This window comes from Tiliqua scincoides, chromosome 4 (genome assembly GCF_035046505.1).
Source record: "Tiliqua scincoides isolate rTilSci1 chromosome 4, rTilSci1.hap2, whole genome shotgun sequence".
In the NCBI taxonomy this organism is placed as follows: Eukaryota; Metazoa; Chordata; class Lepidosauria; order Squamata; family Scincidae; genus Tiliqua; species Tiliqua scincoides.
In genome coordinates this window covers 39,435,277-39,454,648 of record NC_089824.1, presented here as the reverse complement: position 1 = coordinate 39,454,648, position 19,372 = coordinate 39,435,277, and the positions used below count along the sequence as shown (strand labels likewise).

The following is a 19,372-nucleotide window of genomic DNA, read 5'->3' as shown; positions in this document are numbered from 1 at the left end:
GCATCGGACTACTGCTGGGCGGGTACCTGACGTCTGGACCACCAAGCAGCAGAGAGGTGAGTGGGGGCATGGGGGGCGGGGAGGAGGTGTTCCCGGAAGGGGGGAGGCGAGTGGAGGGTGGGCAGAGTTCAGGGAGGAGGCGTGTTGGGGAGGCAGGGAGAGGGCTGGGGGAGGCATCCTGGGGGGGAGGGAGCAGGGAGGGAGGCAGAATCCCCAAAGCCTCTGTGTAGGGCTTACCGCCTTACACAGAAGCTCTTGATGCACCACCCACCTTTGGGTTGGCGGTGAATTGAGTAGCCCCATTGCAAGGTTACTGCGCTTACCTGGGGGAAGGGGACAAAAATCCTCTTCTCCTAAGGTGTCGCTAGTGGCTGCCTTGGGTGCGTAGGATGTAGTTGCAGCCATTTTTTGCAACGCTGCAGCCATGCGCCCCGAACAGCTCAGGATTGGGCTATAGGACTGAATAAGATTGGGCTGTTAGGGTGTTTAGAATTGCTATCTGGATAGTTTACATGCTCCCTCATGTAATATGTGGTTAAACCCTCATCCTTATGAATGATTCAGCAGACACAATTTTGTTTAACTTTGCAAAATTTAATTTGACCAGCAATTTTTATTCAAGCATTCACAAGACTGCGGTCCATCACAACCTCAGTGAGCCCCTTTGCTATGGAAAGATGTGAAACAAATGAATCATCATGGGTTTCTTTTCATTAGAGCTGTGAAGGCTGATTTTGAAGAAGTTTAATTTTTTTAATGGGAAGTAATGTAGCAGTGCAATGATTTAGCCCTGTTGAAAATATAATTGAAATTAGCCAACGGGGTGTAGAAGACATGGTACTGAATTAAACTTTATTCTTTGTAGTTGTAGCCAAGGGATGCTTTTTGAAAAAATGCTTTGCATTGTTAATTAAAACTGCAGAAAACTAAACTCTTAAGAGCAACTGGAAATCTTTAATTAATGGGTAGATTCAGAATGTTACAGCTGAAAAAGTTTGTGGCTATAATATTGTACAATTACATGAACTTTGCAAAATACCTCTTCAGTTCTAGGATAATATAATTAAATGTGTACAAGAAATGAGCTATTGTTAGGAATTGTCCTATATACTTTGACTTTTTGCAAATTCCAGTCAGAAACTTTACACTCATTTCATTCTGATAAATAGAAAATATTTCTCATTTTAGCTTGGATCTTCTGATACTTAAATTACTTATATATTGTTTTTTTGCATCTGTTAATAGCATTTTGAGGGGCTCTATCTTGGACCCTTATGCATTTTTTTTTCTTCAAACAGCATTGCAAGATATTTATGAATGGGAAACAGGTTAACTACAGCTAATAGATTTTGTAAGTTTATGCTCCCCGACACAAGCCTCTTGAACTTCTCTTTGAGATGAATTAATTACTAGACAACCTGGTTCTTTGTTTATACCTCAATTGACTCAGCTGCTTGATTTGAGGCATTGGCACAGGAGTCTGGAATCAATCTGTGCAGAGTTGACAACTCTGTGTGACGGTGCACAGGGAGATAATACATGCATCACATGCATGCCTCCATAATGTTCAGTGAGACTGCCCAAGACTATTCTAATTACTGGTATTGAGTAAGTTTTGCCTTTGTAGTTTGTGAGGTATTTGAAAATGTTCTGGCAATGGTCAAAGGAGCAATGTATAAAAATAAAATAATGGTTGGTCCTACATTCTGAACTGAAGAACTTGTATTTCTAACCTGGTTCCAGTTAGAAAAAGATTTATAGTGCCTCTTCTTAAAAAACTTACAATTTTTATTACATCCTAAGCAAGAACAATCCTCTTTTTAATAACCAGATTGCACTTTTGTTGCCATGTGTTTTTTCACTACTGGATATATTGTCTTTCAAAACAAGATGAACTTGTGTATTTTTTGGTTGAAAATAAGATATACAGTAATGAGGTGTGGGCCAGAGTGAGAGTCCACCTGTCCCAGTATTCTGACTTCAAGTTTAGCCTGTAATATGTGATGGAGGATCGCAATTCTGATAATCAGTAGTACACTAAGGGCGCAATCCTAACCCCTTATGTCAGTGCTTTCCAGCACTGGCATAACAGTGCCAATGGGACATGTGCTGCATCCTGCAGTTTGGTGTCACTCACAGAGGGCTCCTCAAAGTAAGGGAATGTTTGTTCCCTTACCTCCGAGCTGTATTGCCCTTATGTCAGCAGTGGAAAACACTGACATAAGGGGTTAGGATTGCACCCTTCACTATCATTTGACATTTTTCAATTTTTAAATAGTTTAATGATTCATTATTCTTTTTCTGTCTTGATAAAAGTATGAATGAGGTGTTTTTGTCTGACCTCAAAGCAGCAGGATCTAGGACAGTGGTTCCCAAACTGTGTGCCATGGTGCCCAAAGCCATTGTGGCAAACTCACAAGGGCACCACAGGATGTCTCTCTCAGCCTCTTCTTACATACTCTCCCAGATGCTGTCATTTGAATCAAGGAAGATTGCTGAGATCTTGCATGATTCAAGATGGTGGCGCCCAGGAGAGCCAGTGATGGCTGCACTGTGACAACAGTGACCAAGCCATGCTTATTGGCACATGCGGTCCGCCGGCATAACGCACCTAGAGGACTGGGATATAAATGGAGAAAATTGCTTCCAATTTTACATTAAATAGTGGTAGCAAAACAAAATGATAGATTAATTCTGCACTGTTGAATTATGCAGTTTAGGGCAGAATCCTAACCAGGTCTACTCAGAAGTAAGTCCTATTTTGTTCAATGGGGCTTACTCTCAGGAAAGTGTGCTTAGGATTGTAACCTTGGCTACCTATTGACTTGTCATTAAATCTTAATATGCATGTCTTGTGGTTAAAAAGAGTTTCTTGAAAGAGACTATTCCACTCCATGTTTGTAGTGCTACCAGGGCCACCCGTTTGGTTCATGGGGCTTGGGGCAGTTGTAATGCATCTTTTTAAATTGTGAGCCCTTTTGGGATAGAGGGTCTACCGGGCTGACCCCTGAAGCCCTCAGTACACGCTTTTACATGAGGCAGTGGTGCAGTGCTGTTTCACACAGGTGTATTGTTCCATTGCTGTCTTCTCCTGTCGTCCTCTTCTGCAAATGGGCTCAGGGCCTAGGAGAGGGGGGTTAAGGGGATAATTTGTACCTGGGCCCAGGGTCAGAAAGGGGGCCCAGGAGCCAAAGGAGGGGGCCCAGAAAGTTCCTGGGGCCTGACATTTTCCTATCTTACCTGAACTCACTGCCATTGCATAATGCTGACACACAACCACGTGCATGCAATGTTAATTGCTGCTGCAAGCCATACACACCAGGCCCAGGAAAGCATCCATGATGCTCCTTAACTCAGTGTTGCATCTGGGAGGAAACTGGCCTGCTACAATTTGTCTTCTGGATCCCATAACCATGAAGGAGTATAAAGAAGCTCAGAGACTCAGCTGTGGGGCTGCTGCGGAAGTTCATTTTGATCCATTCTAGTGTGAGCCTAAATACGATGATGCTAATTTTCTGCAATCAATTTTCTGTACTTCAAAAATTTTAGAGAGACTTAAGAGTGTGTTTGGTTTTCCATATTACTGTATCTCGCTGCCAATACTGCATGTTCGGGTAGACCTGGGCTCTGCATCAAAAAGCCTAGTAGACCTGAGCTCCAAAGACTATTGTGGCTGTCAACACCCTCCCCCTGCCCTATTTTGCCCCCCCATCTGCCTGCCCCCATTGCCCCCCTTCCCCTCTGGGAATGGTCTCCCGAAGAAACTTTGTACCCCCTACTAAAATTCCTCTCATAAGCCCTGAATGGGCTTCCTTTAGAAGGCAGACAGGTAGAAGGCAAAATAGATGTGCTCTTTGAAGAGCATTCCCACCCTTCTCCCAGCACTGAAAGGAAGTACAGGTTGAGACTACTTATTCGAGTGGGTTCCATTCCAAGCACTCACATGGATACAAAAACCCACTATAGCAAATCAATTTGAAAAGCAAAGTTTCTTTGCTCCAGTGATTGAAAAATAGCCTTGCTGACCTTTTGACTCTAAGAGTCATTAGGAAGACAATCCATCAGCACTTCACTCAGCCCCTCCCTTCACCAATGCAAAATGATCACATTTTGTTCTCCATGCTAGGGGAAGGGAGGGGTCCGAAGGAGAGAGATAGAGTTGATGGATTGTTAGCCTGCTGCCCTCTCTCTCTGTCTCATTAAGGAGGCTGTTGTTAAAGGACTGTTCAGTTTTAAAAACTGATTTTAAAGGGATGCATTTTTCCCCTTTTCCAGGGATCAGCACATTCCTTCTCATTTGCAGGGGCCATTCGTGTTGAGTCAAATCCGTGTATAAATAGGCTGGACCTGTATACCCGTGTTCGTGGGGGCTCCAAGCACAATTTTTTTGCCCCTGCTGCCAAATAGTACATGGAGGAGCTGGGTCCCTTGTTTTGCAGGGACTTTGGGCAAATTGCCTCAATTTATTCCTTTCTCTGGGGCAGATCTGCTTGTTACTGTAAATGGAGAGGGATCACTGATCTGAAAAGAAACATTCTATTCAAGAACAAACCATTTATTGTTCCGCATTTTATATACAGTTACACGGATAGCTTTTTAGAATGTCAAGTGAAAATAGGCTCTCTGTGACATAATTTTTATTGTACTTTACAGATTCTTGAAGCACTAGCAAAAAGTGATGAGCAGTTTGTGCAAAACTGTAATAACTTGAATAGCTTAGATGATGTAATTCCCATGGATCTACAAAGTAAATTTAGTGCCATTTGCAGTGAGAAAATTGAGCACATCTGCAGAAGAATCACGAGTTATAAAAAGGTAAGGATCAGAAGTGTTTTTGGATGTGTTGCGTTTGTTTGGAATGCAAAAATATTTTTAAAAAAAGTTTTCCATTTTGTCAGAGTCTTGCTGTAAAAGAGATGAAAGGAAATAGTTGCACCATCTGTGAATCTGTGTGGTATTGTAGCTTGTCTTTGTCCCAATGTAAATCATTTACCAGAGTGATCTTCCATACTGTATTGGTAATACATGTATGAACTTTGTCAATAGAGATGTAGAAATTAGTTAAGTGAATTTCTACTTGACTGTTCTTTTTGTGGTTCTAGGCACCTGCCTGTAAGGTGCTAGTCAGAAAGCTGTAACTGTGCAGATGCTGCTGTGATGAACAATTCCTAAATATTCAGGAAGAGGCAGGATGCTGTTGTCTATAAGATCTTACCAAAGATCTGGTTGAGGATATTCCCATGGCATGGATGGATATGGGATATGTACAGTACGGTGCATGTAGGAAAATGGACAAATGTTCCAAATCTGGGAGTGGGCTTGAAAGTTTCCTGACTACGTAAAGGAAAGATCTGAAAAAATATGATAATTTCTGTGATGTCATCTGTGATGAATTAGGCTAAAAATGCAGAAAAAAGCTGTTTGTTAGGTAATTGCAAATCAGCTGACACCTTATGTTTAGGATATGTCTTATGCTAGTGGTTTCCAAACTGTGTGTTGCAATGCTTTGGGGTGCCATGGCAAACTCATGGATGTGCCATGGGAGGTTCCTGGCTCTCCTGGGTGCCACCATCTTGGATGGGCAGGGATCGTGTTGTTTTCACAAGATCTCATGCTATTCTTGTGAGATGTTGTGAGATCTTGGGAGAGTGCTGGTGAGGCACCACTGCAACAGGGCACTGTGGGAGAAGGGCACCATGAGCATGGTAAGTTTGGGAACCACTGTCATATGCAATTGACAATTTTATGAATGGCAGCATTTTAGTGTGCAAAGCTTGTGTCCATGTAAATGCATGTTGCTAACCTCTGCTTATTTGCATTTCTTAAGAACAATGAGTCTTGAACAATGTGTTTTACGTACGAACTACAGAATGGTGTTTTTTCCTTTGTTTTTGGTGAAAATGAAGACATTTTGGACCTGGAAATTGGCATATTCAGTGTTGGAATCTGGCAAGCAGAGAAAAGCTATAACATCCTTGCACGCATTTATAGAACAAATTTAAAGTTTCTTGGTTCAAATAATTGCAGGCACATTTTATTTGTCCACTTCATGTAGATAGATGAGCATTTAAAATTTCTCAGTCATAAATTCTGTTTAGTCAGTAGATCAGCTGAGTTGTGCTTTTCATATATTCCTTCCTATTTGTAGAAGAACTGCACTGTGATGTGCAGTGTCCAGGACAAGAATAGTAAGATCATATTGGGTCAAAGGGAAGTACACTGGCACATTCACATGGAGAAGGCATATAATTACTATGATATTATTTTACTAAAGGCCCACACATTTGATCAAAATGCTCAGATAGGACCATTTCCATAATCAAGGTGCACATTTGTTATTTTCAAAAATGTGTTTTATTCTTGCTGACTGTTAGTAATATGCTTTATTCCAAGAACAGCTATGTCTTTCTTTTAGGGAGGTAATTGTAACCATAGTAACAAAAGTGTCTGGGAATGCTTTAGCTGTGCTGTTAGTTTCACTGTGAAAGTTTGAAATCTATAAATAGAAACCCAGTGGCTTCCTGCAGTTTTTATTATTATCCCATTACTTCTGACAGAAGTTTTAAGTCCAGTTCAATAATCTACAGATTTTTCTGATGCTTGCATGACAATAAATTTGGCCTTGCTTATGAGCTGATTAAATTATAACCAGGCATTTGGTCTCCGTGGGAGAGGATGTGTGGGAGATTTAAATGTGAAACATGTACTGCTGTACTTGTTCTTTCAATATCCTTAGTGCTCCTCTTGTCCTAGTTTCACATTTTTAGGGGTAATATGTAAGTACAAGTCTACTTGGATAGAAATATTATTTCCTGTTGATACCTGTAAGCAGGTAAATATCTTTTAAAAATTCCACATCATCATGAATTTAAGTTAAAATATTGGTGAACAATAGAACTGTATGTAGGAATGGGCATTTGTGTTTAAATCTTTGTCACTGTAGCCTGCAGTGGTGTCACTAGGATTCGCGTCACCTGGTGCGGGAGGCCTGCGTGTCACCCCATGTAGTGGATGGGGCAACGCCCCAGGTGGGTGTGATGATGTACCATCGCCCCGCCCCCACTGGTTTTTGGGCTGTACCTTTTGTTATAACACAGATATTTCAGTGTGGATTGTTTCATTGCATTCTGCATGAAATTACATATTGATTGATATATAACATGATGGTCTTATTCCTCCAAACTCTGATTTCAGTGATTTTGAAAACTTGTAGAATCTCTGTCTCTGTCTCTCTCTCTCTCACACACACACACCCTGTGTCAACTTACTAACACCTTATTGCAGCAGTTCTCAAACTTCTAACACTGGGACCCACTTTTTAGAATGACAATCTGCCCAGGACCCATTGGAAGTGATGTCATGGCCAGAAGTGACATCATCAAGGAATTAAAATAAATAATTATAAATAATTAAATTAAAATAAAATAATTTAATAAGGGGGAGCCAGTCCTGTTCCACCAAGTGAATCTGCTCTGAAGAAAGTCCTATTGTGGTCAATGGGGCTTACTCTCAGGAAAGTGTGGGTAGGATTGCAGCCTGTGAGCCCAATCCTATGCATGTCTACTCTGAAGTAAGTCCCATAGTGGTCAATGGGTCTTACTCTGTAGTCTGCCTGCAGTAACAACCCCCCAAAAAGAATCGTGAGATTTCCAGCCCTCCCAGTGCCCAGTTTGAAGGTCTTCTATTTCAGGCAATCAAGATAAAGACCCACCTGGCTATGCAAGTGCAAAATAGACAACTTTCCCTTACCATTCAAGCCTCATTTTTGTTCTTTTTTTTTTGGGGGGGGGAGGGGGCTGCCTTCTGTTGCACTCCAGCTCCATTGCATCAGGATCCTTCTGGTGTCCCCTTTGCCTGGCCTGACCACCAGCAAAGGCACGTCTGCCTACTTGCGAGTAAATGCGACTGAGAGGCTTCTTTGCTTTCCATAAGGCTCCATAGACTGGGAGGGAGGAACCTCCTTCTCTGGTGTTTTTTGGGGCTGCACTCATTGGATGAGGACCATTCTGACGTCCTTGAAACCTCTCAGCCTGCCTTGACTAAGGCAAGTCCGCCTACTCATGAGTAAACGCAGCCATGTGGCTTTGTTTTGGCTCAGACTCGCAGCTGGGGGGAGATTCTCGGGTGTTTGTTTTGGGGCTGCATTCATTGGATTGGGACCATTGTGGTGTTGTTGGATTCCTCTCAGCCTGCCCTTTCCATGGCAAGTTCGCCTACTCACGAATAAATGTGCGCTACGGCTCACTTTCACTTTCCATAGGGCTCCATGCATTTTTTCCTTCCAGTTTTTTGGCCATAACTTTTGAACAAAAGGAGCGATTTCAATTCTTTTTTTGCACTGCACTCAGCTGGCCATTCCACATCCAACGGTGTATGGCATGACACAGTAGCTCCTAACCCTGGGATGTTAGCGCATCCTCCCCCAGGGCGCATCACCCCCGGCGTGTCACCCAGTGCGACCCACACCCCCCGCGTGACACCAGTGACTCTAGGACTGGACTGTGGTTCTTGGTAGGCCTATAAGAAAATTGCTGTTGGACTACGCTCAGTTAAAAAAATCTTAGCATCCTACATTATGATGTGTAGTCATCTAAAATGTGGATATTTTGCATATTTAAAAACTGGAAATCAATTTAACAAGTCTTCTCTTGGTAGAAAACAAAATTGTTTGGTCCCTAGAGGAATGAGTCCTTAGGAGAACCCATATTTATCCTGAATCAGGCTGCTTTAGGCTTTCCATAAATCTGATGATATGGAAGAAATTTCAATCATTCCATATTTTTCTCCTCGCTGTTTTTCACTCCATATTTGTACTTTATAGAGATTATAATGAGATCCCAACTGAGCTCACTTGAAATTTCCTCACCTCACTAGTTAAACAGATGCAGGTTTTAGGCAAGTACACAGGAAGGAATCTGCTTGTATATCAGGAAGTTAACTCATGAACCCAGTTCTACCTACCAGTTAAAGGAATACTTAAGGGTAAGAAAAAAGTTGGCAGTTATTGCTTCCATTGTCCAGAATGTAGGAGTCTGCTTTTGTGTATCTTGATAGAATTAAAATGTTAGCAGTGCTTGAGCTACACCAGGTTGCAGGTGTACACCATAGCAGGTGTTGGGATATCTCACAGAAGGCTCGATAAGAAGCTTCATACTTTGCCAGAGCCAGAAAAGTAATCAGTCAATTGCATTGCTCAGTCTTCTCATCAGGGAGTTCAAAAAATATCTGAAACCACGTAAGTTGTTGCAGGGAAGGAGTGAAGGCAGCGACACAATTGCCAGGATCGCATCACTGCCAGGGAAAATTAGGAAGTGTTTTGAACTTACCCCTGGCAGCACTGGCCTCTTGGGGTGTGTGAAGAGCCTGCAAACACCCCTGCAGGGTTCCCCAAGCCTCAGAATGCTTCAAAATAGTGATTGTGGACCACTTCCTGTTCTGCTTTCACAAACTGGAAGTGGGTTGCAATCACTATTTTGAAGCATTCTGAGGCTTGGGAGGCCCTGCAGAGGCATCTGTGGGCTCCCCACATCCCCCAGGAGGCCAGCACTTCAAAACACCCACTTTCATCCCCGGCAGTGGCGCAATCCTGGTGATTGTGTTGCTGCCTTCTCCTCACACCTTAAGGGGGCAGAGACTAGGGTTTCCCTGGCTGGTGGGTTGTGACTCACCAGTTTGGGAACTACTGCTGTATATCATATGACATTCCCTTACACTTCCCACTTGAGAATATTTTCAAAGCATACCTGGATTGAAGGGTATTCTGAATATACCATTCACACCCGAGAACTTGAGTACCAGGTGGCTTCTATAATACTAGAAACAACATGGTTATTCAAAGTGTTTGAAAAGAAGGGGGGGGAACCCTCTTTCCTCCATTTTAACACCAAGAGCAATTACGGTGACAGAGAGCAATATTCTCATTTTTGAAAAAATAAGTAAATTGAGCTAAATGTGTTTGAATCTTGAAAAAGCAAAATGTTAGGTAATTATTTTTGACACTAATATATGCTTTCCTTTATTTTCTCACTTGCAGTTTTCACGGGTTCTAAAAAACCGAGCTTGGCCTACCTTTAAGCAAGCCAAGTCAAAGGTCTCACCATTGCACAGCAGTGATTTCTGCCCAACTAACTGCCACATCAATGTGATGGAAGTCTCATATCCGAAAACCTCAACATCACTTGGCAGTGCCTTTGGTGTTCAGCTAGATAGCAGAAAGCATCCTTCACATGAAAAAGAAAACAAACACACTGATCAAGGTAAGCGGTTGGGTGGACACACAGAAATCTGCAGAGACAGCCCTCCTCTTACAATCCCACCTGTCATACTGTACCAAATATTTTCCTGTCTTATTTTTCAGCTCAGAAATATTGTTTTCAGGATAGTATGAAATATTTTCTTAAAAAACCACAACTTTTTCTGTTCCTCTTTTATCTACCTTATTCTTTGTAATTTTTTTGCCCTGAGTGCTGCTGCTTCTTACAGCCCAATTCAGTGCAAATTCCTTTGTGCTGTTGCACCAGCACCAGCACAGCTTGTGTTGCATCATATGGGACAATTTAGCAGGTGGGAAGTCTTCCTGAGGTGACATTTATCCCTTTGCCCTGGAGTAAGCTCCAGCCTGTGCAATGGGCAATTCAGACCTGCTTCTTCCATCAGGAGTTCACTCAGCAAATGGAACCATCTTGCATGAATGAAAGGAGAATTCTGTTCATGGCAGAGGTCTTTGTACTTGTTGGGATGCCAGATGGATGCCAGCAAAAGCATTTTGTTTCCTTTTGAAGCAATCGGCCCCTCCCCCAAAATGGCCAAAAGGGGGAATGCTTCTTGATACGGATGAGAATGTTCACAATAGTTACTCCTCCTTTCAGCTCAGAGTTAGTGGGAATTTTGATGGGAATTCTGCTGATGGATATTGTCAGGTTTATGTTCTGGGTAAGACAGAAACACAGCCAACTAGGTGGTTCAGGAACAGGTGCAGATTGCTGGAGTCAGCAGGATCAGCAAACACCTGTGACTGCCTCACCCTGGGTGTGGCTTAGCCTACACTGATTGGCCACTCCAACTACTTAATGTTTGGTCTGTTGAGCTTCCAGTGCAGCAGTAGGAGTGTAGTAGGAGACTACTGAACTGCTGCCAGTAACTTGGGAGTCTGGATGTGAGTATATACATGTTGTTACTGACCATGGAATGAACTTTGACTGTGTATCTTGGAAAACTGATTTGGATTTGTTGTTTATGGACTGACTGCTCATTGTGCTGACTAGGACTGTTTACTGATTACTCTACCTGTGATAACCCTTGCTCTGAAATATAACCACTGCATTCAAAGAACTCTGCTGGTGTATGCTGTTCTGTGTGCCTGCTCATCCAAGGTTCCATACAACTCTTTACCAGACAAAGGGTTGCAACTCTAACAGATATTAATGACCAGTTAGCTTTTGCAAAGAACTATGTATAACTATGTCCTCAATGCTTGGGCTGTTTACATAAACACAACCTCATCAATTTTGGGTGCAATCGTAACACCTTATGTCAATGCTTTCCAGCACTGACATAAGGGCAATGCAGCTCCAAGGTAAGAGAACAAACATTCCCTTACTTTGAAGAAGCCTCTGTGAGTGACACCCAACTGCAGGATGCAGCACATTTGCACCACTATGCCAGTGCTGGAAAGCACTGACATAAGGGGTTAGGATTGCACCCTTTATCCTCTTCACCACCTCATCAACCTCATCACAACCTGTCACTTTTGCCTAACAGAAAAAAGTCTCACTTCTATATCTACAATTTTAATTACTTTTACAAAAAAAGGGTTAATATCTGCACATGCTTCAAGCTCCCATGTTAAGTACCAAATGGGTGCAAATTGAATTTTTAACTCGGCATAATTTTTAATTGGAAGAATTGACTATCTGTTTTTGTTTAAAAATAACTGAGCTTCAGAGATCAGCATACTTTACAAACTATTTATGCATTTGATTTTATTTCCATCATGCCCAGGTAAACTGAGTCCTATGGTTTATATACAGCATACAATTACTACCATGGCAGCTCCATCGGGACACTCCTTGGGTCAACAGGATGGCCATGGTCTGAGATACCTGTTAAAAGAAGAGGATCTAGAAACACAAGATATCTACCAGAAGCTGTTGTGCAAACTGCAAGCTGCAGTGAAAGAGGTGGAAAACTGTGTTTCTCAAATAGATGAGTAAGTAAATCTATGGAATATACAGTACCTGTAGACTTTGGACATGAATGCATTATCTTATACCTACTCTAGGAGCAATCTTTCTTAACACTGTAGTTTAGCAGCTATATTCAAGATAGAAGGAACTTATACCATAATCCTATGCATGTCAATGCAGAAGTAAGCCACAGTGAGTTCAAAAGGACTTCCGCCTTTGAAATGGGCCTAACAACCCAATCCTAACTAACTTTCCAGTGCTGATCCAGCCATGCCTATTGGGTGTGCACTACATCCTGAGATGGGGTGACTGTCACAGAGGCCTTTCTGGTAATGAAATGTTTGTTCCCTTGCCTTAGGGCTGCATCAGGTCTGGAAAGTGGGATAGGATTGGGATGTTAGCTAAGTGCAAAGAATATTCAGTAGCAGCCTGTGAAGCAGCTGGAGTAAATAGTATTGAGTTAGACGTATCAATAGTCTGATTAATAAAAGCAGGTTCATATGAGTCAGGGAGAAGGGGAGGTTGGTACCCGCTCACCCTTAAGATAATTGGAGTGATCTTATTCCCCACAATGTTTCTGCCACAGGCAGAAGTTGGGGTACATGAATTACTTTTCTAAAATGAAAATATGCTGCTCACATATGTTAATGGACTTTTGGAGCAGTTCACAAAAAAAGTTATGTATGATAACATTATAGTGAGATACTAGTGTTCCAAAGTAAAAACAAACAAAAGTAGGCCAGCCATCTGTCTCGTTGACCTTTGCCCAGCTTGGCTTGTCAGATCTGCCCAGTGGGGCTGGCTGAATGGATAAGGAATGGATAAGGATTATTTCATCTCTGACATAGAAAGCAGCATTAAAGTTCACCCGTCCCTGGTCTACATCATGTTGGCATGGTCAGTATCAAATTTATGGGCAAACTGATTGAGTGGGTGGTGGCACCTTGGCTTCAGTAGGTCCTGGATGAAACTACCTGGGCTTCTTTCAGTCTGGCTTTGGATGGCTCAGTCTGGCTTTGATTCTTTCAGATCAGGCTTTGGGATGGAAATCTGGTTGTTGTGATGAATGCTCTGGGTTTTTTCTTTTTTGCCTATTTTTCCATATTTTTGGAAACTTCTATCTGCCGAGAATCTTTTGTGCAGGTTCAGCAGCCTAAAAAGCTGCTGGGGCATCCTTTGGCTTTTGTCCTTGTCTGTTTGAAACTCCCATTACCAGTGAGTGGTTTTGTGGATTCAGAAAAATTTCTGACTGTTTAGTATGCTATTTTGCTTGCTAGCTTGGCATTGGACAACCTAATCTGTCTGTCTATGTCAGTGGTTCCCATGCTAGTGGGTCATGATCCACCAGCCAGGGAAGCACTTGTCCCTACCCCTTTAAGGGGCAGGGAGGGGCTATAGCAGCAATGCAATCCCCAGGATCACACTGCTGCCAAGGATGGAAGGGGGGTTTTCATTCACCAGTCTCCAGTGCTGGAGTCCAAGGGGTTCTGAGAAGTCCAGGAAACCCTCTGCAGGGCTCCTCGCATCTCCAAACATGTTAAAAATAGAAGAAAACAGGCAAGGTTTTTGTCATGAAACCGCAAGTGCCCTTTTTTCCTATTTTTATCATGTTTGGAGGTTTGAGGAGCCATGTGAAGGGCTCCCTGGACCCACTGGAACCTCCAGGACTCCAGCGCTGCAGGCTGATGAGTAGAAAACTCACCTCCCATCCCTGGAAGCAGCAGGATCCTGGGGATTGTGCTGCTGGCGTATCCCCTCCCCCACATACACTTACAGAGCTCCCAGCTCCCTTGTCGGAGTTTGGAAAGCACTGGTCTAGGTAAAAGGGTGGAGTGGCGAGCCCAGGTAGGTTGCAGTCTTCCAATCAGGTAGCTTGATGTTATCATCAACCCAAACTTTTTAAATTTCGAGCACCAGGGAGCTCTATGTTTTTATGTGGGTCTGCTGTAAAGGAGCCTAATGCTGACACCTGGAAGACACCCACTTACTGGTGAGTAAGTGTAGGGGCCAAGGATTAATTGGCAAGTGCAGTGCAAAAGACTATTTCTAGCTAGAGGAGATCAGGCGGCCCTGCTGCTGGTGCCATATGTGACTGAGACCAGGTTGATGGCCACAGGGGACAGAGCTTTCTTTCTAGTGATGCCACTACTCTGGAATGACCTCCTTTAATGGCTGGTGCAAGGCCAGCAACCATTTTCCATCTTGTGTGCCTGTCAGCCATTGTCTTTATGTCTCCCAGTCCCTGGGAACTGTCTGCTTTCCCACTGAGCTATTCCCATGAGAAGCATGTGAAAAATTGGACTCAGAATAATGACCTTAGCAGCTGCACCTGCCTGAAGTTGTGAAAATGGGGCAATGAGATGCGTGTCTACTCCAAAGCCACAGGCTATGTTCAGTTTTCACATTTATCAACCTAGATGCACTTGCCAGATAACCCTTCCCCCAGATTATGGGAACATCACTTACTTATATCAGCCTGTCCAATTATCCACTATACCTGTTTGATAAGATGTCTTTTAATGATGAGAATCATTTTGTTATCAATTTATTTCTTGCCAATTAGCACAATTTCCAGATTAATCAGTGCAAGTAAACAGCTAGTCTATATAAGCTCCTGTATTCAGCCATTGCCATCTTGCTCCCAGGCCTTACTGATGGAAGCTAGAGGCTACATTGCCCATGGGGTTGCCTTAAAAGGTCTAGAGAGGACCATGTAAGTCTGATGCTTGGAAATGTTGCAAGTTTATGCCTAGAGATCCCCCTGAATACCTGGAGGTACTCTTGTAAGTTGACGCTGTTGTGTTATAGACAAATAAAGCTCTTTTATGACAGCCTCGGACTAGGCTTGCTTCTTCTTCTGAACTCGAAAGGAACCTCCAGAACTGGCAAAAGCCATGGGCAGGACACCAAGTTTAAGGTTAGCAGGTCCCTGTCAACCTTCTGGCAGGGGCTAAAGTTGTGTGTCCCCCCCTTTTTTTGCTTGATTTTTCTCCCTAGGCCATTTTTAGTTGTTTACTGTAAATTGGATTGCTATGTATATTGTCACTATCTGATTCTGTTGTTTGTTCTTATTCCTTTTGCTATGCTGCCGTTTTTTCAGCTTTTATTATAAATATCATGTTCTGCAGCTTTTACCTTTTGTGGTTGTCTCCTTCTGTTTATCTTTTTAAACTTCTGTTAGTCACCTGGGTGTCTCATTTATAGGAGGAAAGGCAGGATAATAAATATTTTAAATAAATATATAAAGATCAGCTGGCTAGCATTATTTGCCCCAGTGACCTGAATGCTTTCCTGAATTAAAGCAAGGTTTAAACCAGCCTTCTAAAATTCATCAGTGAACTGTTCAGACAGGTTTTCTCAGGCAAGGGGATCTAGAGTGAGGATGCCACTAGGGAAAAGGCCATATGGTGCACAGATGGACAGCTTTGTTCCCTTACCTGCCTTAAGTGCTAGTGTGACTATTATAATGCCGTTGTACAAATCGATGGTAAGGCCACACCTGGAGTATTGTGTCCAGTTCTGGTCACTGCATCTCAAAAAAGACATAGTGGAAATGGAAAAGGTGCAAAAGAGAGCGACTAAGATGATTACTGGGCTGGGGCACCTTCCTTATGAGGAAAGGTTTGGGCCTCTTCAGCCTAGAAAAGAGGCGCCTGAGGGGGGACATGATCGAGGCATACAAAATTATGCAGGGGATGGACAGAGTGGATAGAGAGATGCTCTTTACACTCTCACATAACACCAGAACCAGGGGACATCCACTAAAATTGAGTGTTGGGAGAATTAGAACAGACAAAAGAAAATATTTCTTTACTCAGCGTGTGGTTGGTCTGTGGAACTCCTTGCCACAGGATGTGGTGATGGCATCTGGCCTGGACGCCTTTAGAGGGGATTGGACAAGTTTCTGGAGGAAAAGTCCATTACGGGTTACAAGCCATGATGTGTATGTGCAACCTCCTGATTTTAGAAATGGGCTATGTCAGAATGCGAGATGCAGGGGAGGGCACCAGGATGAGGTCTCTTGTTATCTGGTGTGCTCCCTGGGGCATTTGGTGGGCTGCTGTGAGATACAGGAAGCTGGACTAGATGGGCCTATGGCCTGATCCAGTGGAGCTGTTCCTATGTTCTTATTTATTTGAACATTGTACTAACCTCCTCCTCTCTCCTCCTCCAAATGCATTATATTAGCCATTTTGTTCTCAATACCTTTTCTAATGATCCCAAGCATAGAAGTGGCCTTCTTTACTGCCGCCACACAATGGGTTGACACTTTCATCAACCTGTCCACCAGCACCCCAAGATCTCTCTCCTGATCTGTCACAGACAGCTCAGAACCCATTAGCCTATATGTGAAGTTTTGATTTTTTGCCCCAGTGTGCATGACTTTACACTTACTGACATTGAAACGCATCTGCCATTTTGCTGCCCATTCTGCCAGTTTGGAGAGATCCTTCTGGAGCTCCGCACAATCATGTCTGGTCTTCAGCACTCGGAAAAGTTTGGTGTCTGCAAAAGTAGCCACCTCACTGCTCAACCCTATCTCCAGGTCATTTATGAAGAGGTTGAAAAGCACCGGTCCCAGGACACTGGTCCCAGGACAGATCCTTGGGGCACACCTTTTTTCACCTCTCTCCATTGTGAAAATTGTCCATTGACACTCACTCTCTGTTTCCTGGTCTTCAACCAGGTCTCAATCCAGGAGAGGACCTGTCCTCTAATTCCCTGACTGTAGAGGTTTTTCAGTAGCCTTTGGTGAGGGACCATGTCGAATGCCTTCTGAAAGTCCAGATATATGATGTCCACAGGTTCTCCCGCATCCACGTGCCTGTTGACCTTTTCAAAGAATTCTGTAAGGTTCGTGAGGCAAGACTTACCCTTACAGAAGCCATGCTGATTCTCCCTGAGCAAGGCCTGTTTGTCCTTGTGTTTTGAGATTCTATCTTTGATGAGGCATTCCACCAACTTACCTGGTATAGATGTTAGGCTGACCGGCCTATAGTTTCCCGGGTCCCCTCTCTTTCCCTTTTTAAAGATTGGTATGGCATTTGCTATCCTCCAATCTGGCACTGTGGCCGTTTTGAGGGACAAGTTGCATATTTTAGTCAAGAGATCAGCAACTTCATTCTTTAATTCCTTAACTCTTGGGTGGATGCCATCAGGGCCCGGTGACTTATTGATCTTTCATTTATCAATGAAGTCTGAAACATCTTCTCTTTCAACCTCTATCTGACTTAATTCCTTGGTCAGGAGGGGCTGTTCGGGCAGCGGTATCTGCCTTAGGTCTTCTGCCATGAAGGCAGATGTTGCAGTGATTGGTAAAACACTAAAAATGTTTGACTTTAATGAACATAAAAACAAGTGTTCTATTTATTTATTTTTCACATTTTTATACCATCCTTCCTCCAAAGAGCTCAGGGCTGTGTACACAGCTGCTCCCCTCCTTTTGTCCTCATAACAACCTTGTGAGGTAGGTGAGGCTGAGAGAAAGTGACTGGCCCAGGGTCACCCAGGAAGCTTCATGGCTGAATGGGGATTCGAACCTGGATCTTCCAGGTCTAAGTCCACCTCCCATGATTCCTCATATGGGGAATTCCTTGGGTCTCTTAAGGCCAATAGTGATGTAGAAAAATGAGTATGCATTTCTGCATTTGAATGACATGAAAAATGTATGTGTATATCATATTCTTTTAATTACCATATAATTTCAGCACATTTGTAATTTTTTTTTCAAATGATAGATTAAACAGATTCCTATAAAGATATTTCATTTATAAGTACTACAGCCATAAATATGACAAAGCTGAAAGAGCTTAACCACGGTGAATCAAGAAAAATATTATAAATTCTTAAAAATCATTCATCTTATGATCAATAGTTTCATTTTGAAGGTTCTTCTGATATTTTAATAACTTTCTACTTACCAAGCTCTCATGTTTGCTATTTTTCTGTTCCGTAGCGTATGTGATGTAAAACATCAATAACTTTTTCCTATTTTTTTCATGCAGGAGTGAATATGCTATAATTAAGAATAGATAAACTTTGTGAGTCACATAGCTGCAAATGTTAGCAACACACAAGGGAATTGTACATTATTTGGTAACAAGTAGTTTTGATAAAGTGAACCAATAGGAAATCGATATAAGATGTTCAGATTAATTTTGAAAGGGTATAGTCCTTTTACTACCTGGAATCACGGTTTTATCACTATTCCTTATGGACTTTGAGTGGGCTGACAGTGATTAATTGTTGTAGAAGAAAGCAGTTTTGTTCAGGAAACAGGATACCCAGAGGCCTATTTTTAAAACTCTGATGAAGAATAGGAAAAATGTGGCCTGGATTGTGTGGCTCTCTGTGTGTGCCTGTATGTGTATAAATGCACATACTTTTAGCAGACATTGACATGAAGGATATTGCTTGATAAGAGCACATGCTTTGCATACATGGGTTTCAGGTTCAGTCTCTGGTATGGCCATTTACAAGACTTCATATAGTAAAACTGAAAAGATATTGAACAGCCACTGCCAGTCTGAACCAGATGGACCATTGATTTGATTCAGTTATAAGGCAGTCATCCTATTTTATGCAAGGCAGTCCTCTTTGTCATTCTGTGCCCAGCTAGTAAATTTCAGTCAGTGTGAATAATTAGATGCAAAACAACTTAATGTTTTTATTTATTTTATTACAGGTATTTATAGCTTGCTTTTGGGGAAATTTTGTTACTTTTATAACAAAAATGCACAATGTGATTAACAACTTGTAAAAGCATGTCCCAAAATAAAATCATCAGTACAATCATAATAAAAAATTAAAATATAGAAATAGTAACAAATACTAAAAGTGGCACTGTAAAATGCATCACCAATTTGGCAGAACAAAAGTGCTTTACCTAGCAGTACAAGTACATCAAAATGGGTGGAGAGGCAGACCTCTGGGAGGACATTCCACAACTCAGGGATGATTACTGAGAGAAAGCTCCCCCCCCCCCTGCATTTCATCCAAATGCAAATCAGATGTTGGTGGAATGCAACAGAGGATGGCTCTTCCAGTGATCAGTTTGTGGGCAAGCCCATATGAAAGAATATTTTTGTTCTCTGATAACAAAAGTCAGTTCTTAGATCTTTTTTATGTTTACAGCTTTGGCTTGAGATTTTGAAACAAAAGCTCTGCAGGTCCCTCTAATGGCATGC

At 42.4% G+C, this 19,372-nt stretch overlaps 1 protein-coding gene across 2 annotated transcripts in view; it reads left to right on the top strand.

The window, feature by feature from the left end:
* PREX2 (phosphatidylinositol-3,4,5-trisphosphate dependent Rac exchange factor 2) overlaps positions 1-19,372 on the top strand; it is a 167,055-nt gene that overhangs the window by 86,469 nt on the left and 61,214 nt on the right. For both annotated transcript variants that reach the window (XR_010794303.1, XM_066623633.1), the window contains exons 23-25: positions 4,654-4,815; positions 10,034-10,256; positions 12,001-12,208. Coding sequence is in view for 1 of the 2 variants with exons in the window: in XM_066623633.1 (XP_066479730.1) it covers positions 4,654-4,815; positions 10,034-10,256; positions 12,001-12,208 (593 nt within the window). In the remaining variant the exon portion in view is untranslated. The remainder of the gene's footprint in view (positions 1-4,653; positions 4,816-10,033; positions 10,257-12,000; positions 12,209-19,372) is intronic.